Source organism: Mya arenaria, chromosome 3 (genome assembly GCF_026914265.1).
Source record: "Mya arenaria isolate MELC-2E11 chromosome 3, ASM2691426v1".
Taxonomy (NCBI): Eukaryota; Metazoa; Mollusca; class Bivalvia; order Myida; family Myidae; genus Mya; species Mya arenaria.
In genome coordinates this window covers 31,873,687-31,886,382 of record NC_069124.1, presented here as the reverse complement: position 1 = coordinate 31,886,382, position 12,696 = coordinate 31,873,687, and the positions used below count along the sequence as shown (strand labels likewise).

Genomic DNA, 12,696 nt, shown 5'->3' with positions numbered 1-12,696 from the left:
ACAATACGGGCCCTGCAGATTGCAATGCATTGCAATACAGGATCTGAAGATTGCAATGTATTGCAATACAGGATCTGAAGATTGCAATGTATTGCAATACAGGCTCAGAACAATACGGGATCTGCATATTGCAATGCATTGCAATACAGGATCTGAAGATTGCAATGTATTGCAATACGGGCTCAGTACAATGGGTTATCTGCAGATTGCAATGTAATTGTAATATGGTCTAATTGCAATACGGGATCTGCAGATTGCAATGTATTTCAATACGGGCTAATTGCAAAACTGGATCTGCAGATTGCAATATATTACTATACCGGCTCTGAAGATTGCAATGTATTGTAATATGGGCTAATTGCAATACGGGATCTGCAGATTGCAATGTATTGCAATACGGACTCTGCATATTGCAATGTATTGCAATATGGGCTCATTGCAACACGGGCTCTGCAAATTGCAATGTATTACAATGCGGGATCTGCAGATTGCAATGTATTACAATATGGGCTCAGTGCAATACGGGCTAATTGCAGTACGGGCTCTGCCGGTTGCAATATATTGTAAAATGGGCTCAGTGCGATAAGGGATCTGCCGATTGCAATGTATTGCAATGCGGAATCAGTGCAATACGGGATCTGCATATTGCAATGTATTGTAATGCGGGCTTAGTGCAATACAGGCTAATTGCAATACGGGATCTGCATGTTGTAATGTATTGCAATACGATGGCTCAGTGCAATACGGGATCTGCCTTTTGCAATGTAGTGCAATACGGGATGATTGCAATACGGGTTGCAGATGCAATACGGGCTCAGTGCAAAACGGGCTCAGTGCACTACGGGATCTGCAGATTGCAATGTATTGCAATACGGACTCAGTGCAATACGGGATGATTGCAATACGGGTTGCAGATGCAATACGGGATCTGCATATTGCAATGTATTGCAATACGGGCTCAGTGCAATACGGGCCCTGCAGATTGCAATGCATTGCAAAACGGGCTCAGTGCAATACGGGCTCTGCAGATTGGAATGTAGTGCAATACGGGCTCCGTGCAATACGTGATCGGCAGATTGCAATGTATTGCAATATGGGCTTATTACAATGTATTGTGATACAGGCTCTGCATATTGCAATATGGGCTTATTACAATACGGGTTCTGCATATAGCAATATATTGCAATACGGGCTCTGCAGATTGCAATGCATTACAATACAGGCTCAGTGCAATATGGGCTCTGCAGATTGCAATGTATTGCAATACGGGCTCTGCAGATTGCAATGTAATGCAATACGGGCTAATTGGAATACGGGCTATACAAATTACAATGTACTGTGAAATCATTAATGTTCATGGGGCATTAATGTTCGTGGTTTTCGTGGGGTGGGTGATCCACGAATTTAAGATCCCACGAAAAATAGACCCTTTATTCACTTTTTCAATGCCATGTCGAATTTATTCGTTACAGAGGCCGCAGTACACAGCGTAAATATCCGTCTCACTGTACTCTTACTATCATTGTTTCATTAATTTATTATATCTTCCTTTAACAAATAAAATACCAAATCAGTTAAAAATGTTTTTATGAACGAAATGACAGAAGCACGTGCATGAACGTGTGCTGTTCATTAAAATCTCCAGGTTTACAAGATGTGAGAGATGAGTGTCGGTTCTCGATTTGTTTTTTTAATGAAATAATTAATCGATTACATTGGAGGTTACTGAGCACCCATCGTAACAATGTACAAAAAAAACGCGTTCAATATACTTATTAAACAAAAGCGTGTGAATAGATATTGAAATGATATGATATGAAATGAGATGATATTTAAAAGTGATTGAATTTGTAAACATTAGCTATCTTTAGGGACTGTTTTCTCAAATATACGGACCTTTTCGGTGTTTTCAGTTTGCAAATCTTTTAATTGGCATTCAATGGCTTCGCCTATCTGTATTTATGATCAGGGTACATCTTCTTTTATGAACTTAATTTCCAATTAAATCGATAATTGACATGGGTATATGCACTAATTGGCATGTCGTACCACTTTAACGAGAGTCATAAACCAAGTGACGTAGAAGACGGATATCACGGGCCAGCGCGTGGAGATAATGCATACGATCTTGGACGATCGCAGTTTCGATTTTTTTTTTCAAAATTTTAAAAAACACGAATTCAAGTACCCACGATGTAATGTTTTGGTAAACCACGAAATTTCATGCCAACGAATATAAATGATTTCACATATATAATACGGACTCAGTGCAATACGGGATCTGCAGATTGCAATTTATTACAATACAGGCTAATTGGAATACGGGCTCTGCAGATTGCAATGTATTGCAATACGGGCTCTGCAGATTGCAATGTATTGCAATACGGACTCAGTGCAATACGGGCTCTGCAGATTGTAATGTATTACAATACAGGCTAATTGGAATACGGACTCTGCAGATTGTAATGTATTACAATACAGGCTAATTGGAATACGGGCTCTGCAGATTGCAATGTATTGCAATACAGGCTAATTGGAATACGGGCTCTGCAGATTGTAATGTATTACAATACAGGCTAATTGGAATACGGGCTCTGCAGATTGCAATGTATTGCAATACAGGCTAATTGGAATACGGACTCTGCAGATTGTAATGTATTACAATACAGGCTAATTGGAATACGGGCTCTGCAGATTGTAATGTATTACAATACAGGCTAATTGGAATACGGCCTCTGCAGATTGCAATGTATTGCAATACGGGCTCTGCAGATTGCAATGTATTGCAATACGGGCTAATTGGAATACGGGCTCTGCAGATTGTAATGTATTACAATACAGGCTAATTGGAATACGGACTCTGCAGATTGCAATGTATTGCAATACGGGCTCTGCAGATTGCAATGTATTGCAATACGGGCTAATTGGAATACGGGCTCTGCAGATTGCAATGTATTACAATACGGGCTCTGAAGATTGCAATGTATTGCAATACAGGATCTGCAGATTGCAATGTATTACAATACGGGCTCTGAAGATTGCAATGTATAGCAATACAGGATCTGCAGATTGCAATGTATAACAATACAGTCAGGCTCTGAAGGTTGCAATGCATTGCAATACGGGCTCATTGCAATGAGGGCTCTACATGTCAGAACATATCTCAAAGCGTTTTTGAGCATATTGATGCAACCATAGGTCCTTGTAAACATTGTAAAGACATGACACAATGTTACAACGAAAACACATACTTTGACAAAATAAAGACTTACAAAATGGACAATAGTTGGTGTCCCTATTGAATGATCCCATCAGTTTACATGTGGTTTCTTCCAGGTTCGGAGGTAGTAGCCCATTGCGAAGTATCAGTTTTCCTGAAGTTCACCATTCAGTTAAATTTTATTGTTTTTTATATCTATATATAAATACGCACACTACCTGAAATAATATATAAAGTATTGTAAATAATGAGCATGAAATTACATAAAAAATAAAGATACACTCTGAGCCTCAACCAAGATGTATAACAGGATTATTAATATATGTGCGTTTTAAGCTATTAAATACTCGGTTACAATTTAATTATCAGTAATTAACATTTTCCATAAATGTTTTATTTAGAAAGTACTTTTTAAAGGGTTAATCACTTTAAACTTTATGTCTGTTATACATGTATATGTATTGATTTTCAATACGAATGTCACTTAAAGCTTTCGGCAAGATGGCAAACATGAGGGATGATATCTGGTCGGTTTGAAAAGAAAGAAAAAACACCAGTGAAATGTGTTTGCGTTAAAATATATCGTACATGTATGTAGAACCTTTGGCGACAGGAAATGAAATTTTCAACTAAATGTTTTTGTATAAAATGTCACACGTTACACAGTCGGGGGACTTCAAAGCTTCTAAGTGAATATTGTCAACTAATAATGTGTTTTTTTTAGGTTGAATTCATTGAAAACTAATGATGGAAAGTGGTAATCGAGCCAAGCGAGTTCGAGCCAAAGGGGCTCGACTGTAATGAAGGCATACGAATAGATTTGATTAAAACTAGAGCGTATTTAAAATGTTCGTTTTTTAAAAACCTCACGAAGGTCCGGGGGTATACCGGGGATAGGCGGGGAAATGGGCCGTGTTTTGACCTTCCAGGTGGCCCCGTAGCGCCGGGTGAATGCGGTGGTTTTGTCTTGGCGCCAAAAATAGCGGGCAATGGGACTAACCTAGGGTCCCTGGGGTTCGGAGGCATTTGGCGGGGATTTTACAAGCAGTCCGTCACCGCAGGGCGGGGATTTTTACCCGGGGTTGGCTGTACCGAAAGTCAAAGTCCCCGCTTTTCCCTGGACTTGAGGGGGGGGGGGAGGGGTCGTGGTTATAACTGGCTGGTGCATTATACCACTTGCATTGTACACTGGCTCGTTTTTCAGTTTCTGATTTTTCAAGGTCGGTTTCGTTCAATCTTGAAGATTTGTCCGCTTAGAGACAACTCGCAATCTTGTTACAAGAAACAAGGTTTACAAACACTCTTATTTGAGTTATAATGTCCAAATTATTTTCCGAGTCAGTGGTTAACGTTAATCAGAATAATGTTTTAAAATAAGTTCAGGAATAAAGAAATCTTCTTGGGACCCCAAGTTTTGCAACCTGCTTCATTTTATGGCATACAACTCCGAGGCCGTTTAAATAAAGATTTTAGTAGTAAATTGGCATTATTTAAACCGTCATACGGTTTCGTTATTTTGCTGCGTACAGTCGAACCCCGTTGACTCGAACTCCCAGGGGTCGGCAAAATACCTGGAGCCTGGGAAAGTTCGAGCCAACGGGATTGTTAACCCACAGTATAAAGAAAACGGTCGTTTACATCTAATTCGAGTCAATGAGTAGTACGAGCCAACCGAGTTCGAGCTAACGGGATTCGAATGTATTAAAGTGAATTGAACTTAAACCTTTTTGTTATTTGATCATCACAATCAATAATGCATTTCAATTTTAAATTTACACACACACACTTGTGATAACGTACAAAAGAATGAATTTGTATTCTATAATCTTTGCTATATGGCAGAAGGGGCGTGGTCAAAGGGGTGTGTCAAAAAACGCGCCCTGCTCCCGTGCATCCACCTACCTCCCGTAAACGTCCTAATCCTCCTGTTTTCTTGCTTGCTGATCCCATACAAGTGCGACAAGTCTATGAATGAGGTCTGGAAGTTCACTGGGGTACGGGTACCTATAAATGGCATTAAATTATAACTATAAAGTGTACATCCTATGTACATGTATGTTATGGTTTGAGCATGTCAACTGCCCGGACAACAGACTTTAAATATAAGTAGTGGTGGATGTAATAACCGCACAAAATGCTACTCGGCCAAAAATTGATACGAAAACAGATTTTTCTATGAGTTCCAACGCTTACAACAGATGATTCTAAATCTATAAGTGGTAATTTTTACAAATATTTCTACACTTGCCTCCATTCACAGATGATTGTAACAGTGTCTACCTTTTCCCTTTGATTTTGGGAGTCCCTACGTTTACTGATGATTTTACTGGTATATACATTTACAGATGATTCTGTGAGTACATACGTTTACAGATGGATCTGTGAGTACCGACGTATACAGATGATTCTGAAGGTAACCACTTTTACAGATGATTCAGTGAGTACCTACGTTTACAGATTCATCTGTGAATACCTATATATATACGGATTATTCTACTGTTATATACCCTTACAGATAGCTCTGCCAGTGCTACATTTACAGATGATTCTACTGGTATATATGTTTACATGTGGGTACCTACGTTAACAGATAATTTTACCGGTATATACATTTACAGATGATTCTGTAAGAACCTACGTTAACAGATGATTCTACTGGTTTATATGTTTACATATGGTTGTGTTAGTACCTAAATTTACAGATGATTTTAACGGTAAATAAGTTATCAGATAGTTCTGTGAGTATCTTCGTTTACAGATGCTACTTCTGGCATTAACGTTTACAAATAGTTCTGTGAGTACCTACGTTCACCGATGATTCTACTGGTATATACGTTTACATATGATTTAACTCGTAGATCCTGTGAGTTTCTACGTTTACAGATAATTTTGTGAGTACCTACATTTACAGATTATTATGTGAGTACCAATATTAACAAATTATTATGTGAGTAGCAACATTTACAGATGATTATGTGAGTACCTTCAATTACAGATGATTATGTGAGTACCTACATCTACTGATGATTATGTGAGTAGCAACATTTACAGATTTAACTCGTATATTCTGTGAGTATCTACGTTTACAGATGATTATGTAAGTACCTACTTTAACAAAAGGTCCTTTGAGTACCTTCTTTAACAGATAATTCTGTGAGTTCCTACTTTTACAAATGATAATGTGAGTACCTACTTTTACAAATGATTCTATGAGTACCTACTTTAACAGATAATTCTGTGAGTTCCTACTTTTACAAATGATTATGTGAGTACCTACTTTTTACAGATAATTCTGTGAGTTCCTACTTTTACAAATGATAATGTGAGTACCTACTTTTACAAATGATCCTATGAGTACCTACTTTAACAGATAATTCTGTGAGTACCTACTTTTACAAATGATTATGTGAGTACCTACTTTTACATGTGATCCTATGAGTACCTACTTTAACAGATAATTCTGTGAGTTCCTACTTTTACAAATGATTATGTGAGTACCTACTTTTACAAATGATCCTATGAGTACCTACTTTTACAGATAATTCTGTGAGTTTTACAAATGATCATGTTAATACCTACTTTTACAAATGATCCTGTCAGTACCTACTTTTACAGATGATTCTGTGAGTTACCACTTTTACAGATAATTATTTAAGTACTTACGTTTACAAATGATTCTACCAAAATATACGTTTACATGTGATTCTGTGAGTTCCTACGTTTACAGATGCTTCTTCCAGTTTATCATTTACATATGAATATGTGAGTACCTACATTTACAAATGACTCCAGTTCAAAACAAAATTACCATTGCAGTTGTCTTTCGCCACGGATCGTACGAAGTTCATGCATTCACTGGTTGCAGGGAACGGGTCGCCATTTCTTTGAACAATGGGGAAACACTCGGGGCTGGAGCAAAGAAAACACTTCGAGTTGTTTTTGCGGATTATTACATGTACGGGTTTAAAATTTTATAATTCATCCTTTTACTATTAACTTGGACAATCATTGGAGCCGTTACATTTTTGTTACGCAGTGTAAATGCTCCAACGTGTCTTCCGTTATATAGTGCCAATGAGTGAAATATGGGAGTAAACCGTACAAGTGGTTTCTGTTTTAGAGGTTTATAAGAGTATACTTAATCAAAGCGCGAGGCGCTGAAAGACTATCTGCGGGCAAATATGTAAGAGTTGCAAATTTTATTTTAACTATGGGAATGGCTGAAGAGCACATAAATAAAAAGTGAAAAATGTGCCGACAGCGCTTGTGCCCACACTGGGCGAAGAAACAAACATATCTATATCTTTATGGCGTCGTGTGGCATTTTGTTTTTGTAAATGTCACTTCAATCGTCGTAATCCCCCATCCCCATGCCCCACTTCATTCGTTTCTAAAGGGTTTTCGTTGCTTTGATTAGATATAATACGATAGGAAAATACAATACATCATATATATATATATATATCATTTTCTTTTATTAACATACACGTTTTGTTTAGGGAAAATCATTTTTTTACAAACAACTTTAGCAATAATTCCATTCAAAATGCACAGCTTTATATCAATTCAGTCGACGTATCCCCATGTATTTGAAGTTACAGTAAATGCTCTTTTCAATCGCGTCTAAAGGGTTTTCGGTGCTTTGATTAGATAGCATACGTTAGACAAATTTTATGAACTTACACGTTTTAATTCTTTAAGGAAAATGATTTTATTTTTACGAGCAACTTTAGCAATACTACCTTTTGAAATGCAGAGCTTATCAGATGGTCGTTTTCTCGCGGTGAGGACAAACATGTGGTCAGTTAATGTATGTAGAAACTGTTTAGAATATAGGTGAGTTAATGAAGTTGAAACTATTTTTAGATTATCGGAACTAGTCTGTTTTTATGAATGAGAATGGGATTGTGCTTTTTAACGTTTATTGATAAATTTAATGTTATTTATGTTTAATGTAAGTACCTGTGTAGAAACAGTACTAGTGCTGTTATGAATGCTTCGTACTCTTTGGATGTTAAACAGGTTTAATCCGAACTACTTTGCTTCACCAAACGTATGCATGACTCACTGTCGTATCAGGGCATGTGTGCTTATATAAATTGAAAGCCTAATGTCTAAAACTATGCCAAGAATACAACGGAACGAAGCTTTTATGCAAAAATGAAAAACATCTCATTAGAAATATAAACGCCTAAAATCATAGAATGAATAGTATCTTGTTATTGTAGGTAAATTACAATGTATAGTATTTGAAGCATTAGCAATGCGAAACCTGAGATACAACTATTTTAACACTAAGACAATAACTATATTTGTTTCTTATCTCATAAAAGTCAAATAAAAAATCACGTCAGGTTTAAAAAACAAATCCTGCAGGCGATGGGACACTTGCGGTCGGTAATAATTTCTGAAACATCATGGGCTAAACTAGAGTGAATATCAATACTGTATGTTATCTTCCTACCAGAGCCTCCATTATCTTGACCCTCATTAATCTGATAAATATAACGATCTAAAAATAGTTATATTCTGCTAAAAATAAAACGCCGGGATACATAATTACAGCGCGGAAATAGCCGAACAAGCAAAAACTCATACTCGGACTGCAACACGACCAATCCATTTGTATGGTTTCGACGTCATTCTGCTAAACATTGAGCGCATTGAGACAAAAAATGGGTTAAAACGACATGAATAGAAGTAGTTCTTTGGAGTTTGTGGTCTTAAGACTACCTGCGCGCATGCGCAGATAGTCTAAAAATGGCTGAAGTTGCATAAAAAGATCGATTATGGGTTGTGTAAATTGTACAAAATGATCGTCTAGAACATGCTTAAGCTTAATTTGGACAACGTCAAAGTCTGGATGTTCATGAAAAGTGTTATCGTACCTTAAGTTTTAGCAATATCTTCACATGTTTTTAGCCTTTTATTGTCAAAATGTTGCCTAGATACCTTAAATTTGTGAAAGTTGTCTTGCTTAAAGATTGTAATTAGGTAGGAAATGAAATGTGAAAATACTGAAACAATTTACTTTATTAATATCATTTTCGATCTTTTGAAAGTATGACAAACTACCGTTGGAGCATTTTCAACGCATAACAAAATAGGTATGGTTCCAATGATTGCCCGCTGTGTACGCGACAGCTCAAAGCTTGAAGTTGACATCTTCATATGTTTCTTTTATGAAACAGCATCAATAAAACGAAAAATATGTGGTTAAACTTACTGATTGCATATACCATCACAGCAGTGAGGTGGTTCACCATCTTTGTCTGAAGATAAAGTATGCATTATTTTTTTTATATTTATCACTCGTGTGTTTGCTTTTATTTAATACTTATAAATGTGGACATGACCTACATATCAAGCATTGACTATTGGTTAGGGTTGTACCTTAAATTGTTTAATCAATTAAGTAAGAAAAATCTTTAAGTATATAAACATATATATAACTATATAAAGTTATATATGGTTAGTAATATTAATGGCAGTTTTAAAGTATCTTCACGATATTCAGAATTGCGCACCGCTTTGAAGGTACCATGTTTTAAACTAAAATGAAAAAAATATTTAACAAATAGTTTGTTTCATTCGCTAATGTTTTTGAAAATGCACGTTTTTGAATTGCTTAATAAAGCTTGGCAAATCATACGAAGTGTTAAAACCAAAATACCAACAGCTGGAATCTTACAGCAAATGTTACTCAAATATCAATTTTCACTAGCGTAAATAACGGTATTGAGCGATTCGTTGTTGCTTGATCGGTTGATTGACATTATCACTTGATGTTATCAATGTATTGTTTAATGGTCAAAATATCTACACTTGGTGGCCTAGTGGTTCAGGAGTCTGCTATATATGTTTTCTTGACTTTACCGGCGTGGCTTCAAAGCCAACTATAGCCAAAATACCTTTTTATACTATAAATGTATTTTTTCTTCAATTTCGATATTATGAAAAATAGAGTGGTTTCAGATGCATTACCGAGAAAACTTATATTTGGATCTAAACATGAGCGAGTCCCTTTAACGATATCAGACAATTACCTTTATCACCATAATCCGACTTTTATGCATACGGCCGTTATCTGTTAGTTTGTTTTTAATTTGTATTGGTATGACTGTCAAATTCAAAAGGCTAATATATAATAATCATATGTGTATTATCTTTGTTAATTTATATTGTGTTCGTTTCATACAAACGGCCACATTGTAAACATGTTGTTTATTGTATTGAATATTTAAGATGAACTGTTATAAATACTTGTATCTTAATGTGTTACCATCGGCAAATGAAAATGTTATTAATATTAGTTATTATTATATTATTCAGTATTCTATTTCCTATTAAGATGCCCTCAAGTGATAAGTGACTTCGTAGTATTTTGACCTTATAAATATTTATTTTAGATACATAGTTCAAATTTTAAAATTAATATTTGCATTTATATAGTATTCATTTTGACATGAATGAAACACAAGCATGGTTAACACATTACGCAAACATGATAAACACAGTCTTAAACAATCGGAACACCTCGGCCATTTCCTCCATACGACGGGCCTCGGATGTATACTGAAGAATCAGTAAAAGTAGTGCGTAAAATTATTGTGTCGAAGGAAAATGGCCGAGGTGTTCCGAATGAAGCTCGGATCTTTCCGTACAACCTCTGTTAACATTCGGCAATTATTATTATTATAGGTTTCTCAAATGACTAAGACAAAACCTTTGTTGCTTGCCTTCTGAGAAATCTTATATAAATCTATGTAGTTTTTTTCTTGACATCAGGATAAAACATGCATATTTCTGTTTGTTCTATTACCCTGGACTAAGACGTACATTTGGTTCTTCTATAAACATTGAAAAAGCTTCGTCAGCTTGATATTAGGAATAAGCCTACATATGAATTATGGTAGTTCTACAAACTTAGATAAACCCATATATGTGTAACTCCAGGATTCTACAAACGAGGGTCGTTATACAAACCAATCCACTTGAGTTCAGGGGTCGCACTACAAATCTTTACTTTTGACCTCGGATGCATCATATACAATGAACCCAAGCGTAGGGTGTTTTGGGGAAACGAGGTTTACCGAGTTTCCACAGAACACCCTGCGCGAGAGTTGGGGGGAATGTATCTTTCACGAGTGGCTATGGTAGATGTTTTTTCGCCCACCTCAGTTAAACAAAATAAAGTAAAAATGTATTTTTTCGCTGGAACTCTTTTGTGCGTAGTGAAAAAATGTGCGAACAGATATGTGATAATTCGTAGTTGTCATGGACATGCGCGCAGTGATTCAGATAATGTTAAAAGTCAAATCATTCTGTAAATAGTTCTGAGGATGGTGCAGCATTATTTCTTGAATGCAGCGTGAAAACTTTTTTGTGTCATTTGAAGCGAGAAATGATTGATGTGGATTATAAATATTGCCACAGGACAAGGTTTCCATGATGCTATAGACGATGGTCTTCAACATGTGAGGTAATTGTGTGGTGACAATAAAAGAGTTCCAAAAGGGTACTTGTTTTATCTTTGCCCATGGGCTTTCCAGCATGACCAAATGTTTGGATCTTCTTATTTGAGATGGACAAAAATGTCATGTCATGTCTGCTTGACTTCCGGATAAAACATGCAAAAAGATCGTTCTATAAACCGACGTCAAATCAATGTCTACTTGATTTCAGGATAAACTATACAGTTGTTGTTCTACTAACCGAGATAAGGTTTTATATGTGTGATATCCGCGACGAGGTAGGCACCGACCACCAGGTTCAGGAAGGAGAAAAAATTGTCTGTTTTGTTTTCCTGATCCGCCATAGGTCTGTGGACGGCTAGGCTGATCGCCCGTGGGTCTGGCAACTCCTGGCTACCACAGCCCGTCGTCCGTGGGGCGCCGGTACCTGGAGGTATGGAAAATAGTTCTTCATCGAATATGCATTCAAGTAAGAGTGTTTCCAGTACATTGCTGTTGATCTATTAAGGTACACAATCTCTTAATATAATGATAATACCGAGCGAGCGAGGCAGATAAATACCTCATGGATTAAATGGGTGTGCGTAGACAAACTTAAAATAATTTAATTTCATTATAATGACCGCGTAAATTCAATGAAAAATAACCAGTTTAATTACCGTTTGCATACACATGTATGTAATCTGCAAAAAATGCCAATATTGTTAATAGTCACCAGCCATCAACATTTAACACTATGTAATGGAGCTATGACAGAACTAGCTAACTCTTTGGTTGGATTCCTTAATATATCTAAAGGTACCACTCTTATTATTGCGACGAAATGAAAATGATCTCATAAAATAAAATTCAATATGTATAAAACAGCCAATAAACGACCACAGTTGTATACCAGTAACAAAAAACATATAAACATGTTAGTATATACATGTATATTGATTACAACACCATCAGCAATAACAGCAACAACAGCAACATCAGAATTACAGTGCTCCTGTTCTG

At 36.3% G+C, this 12,696-nt stretch overlaps 1 protein-coding gene across 1 annotated transcript in view; it reads right to left on the bottom strand.

The window, feature by feature from the left end:
* LOC128229367 (peroxidase-like) overlaps window positions 1-12,051 on the bottom strand; it is a 17,563-nt gene extending 5,512 nt beyond the window's left edge. The window contains exons 1-5 of the mRNA XM_052941251.1: window positions 11,936-12,051; window positions 9,447-9,492; window positions 7,029-7,129; window positions 5,123-5,224; window positions 3,273-3,374 (exon numbers count right to left, since the gene is read on the bottom strand). Coding sequence (XP_052797211.1) covers window positions 3,273-3,374; window positions 5,123-5,224; window positions 7,029-7,129; window positions 9,447-9,492; window positions 11,936-12,038 — 454 coding nt within the window. The 5' untranslated portion in view covers window positions 12,039-12,051. The remainder of the gene's footprint in view (window positions 1-3,272; window positions 3,375-5,122; window positions 5,225-7,028; window positions 7,130-9,446; window positions 9,493-11,935) is intronic.
* Between the last annotated feature and the right edge of the window lie 645 nt (window positions 12,052-12,696).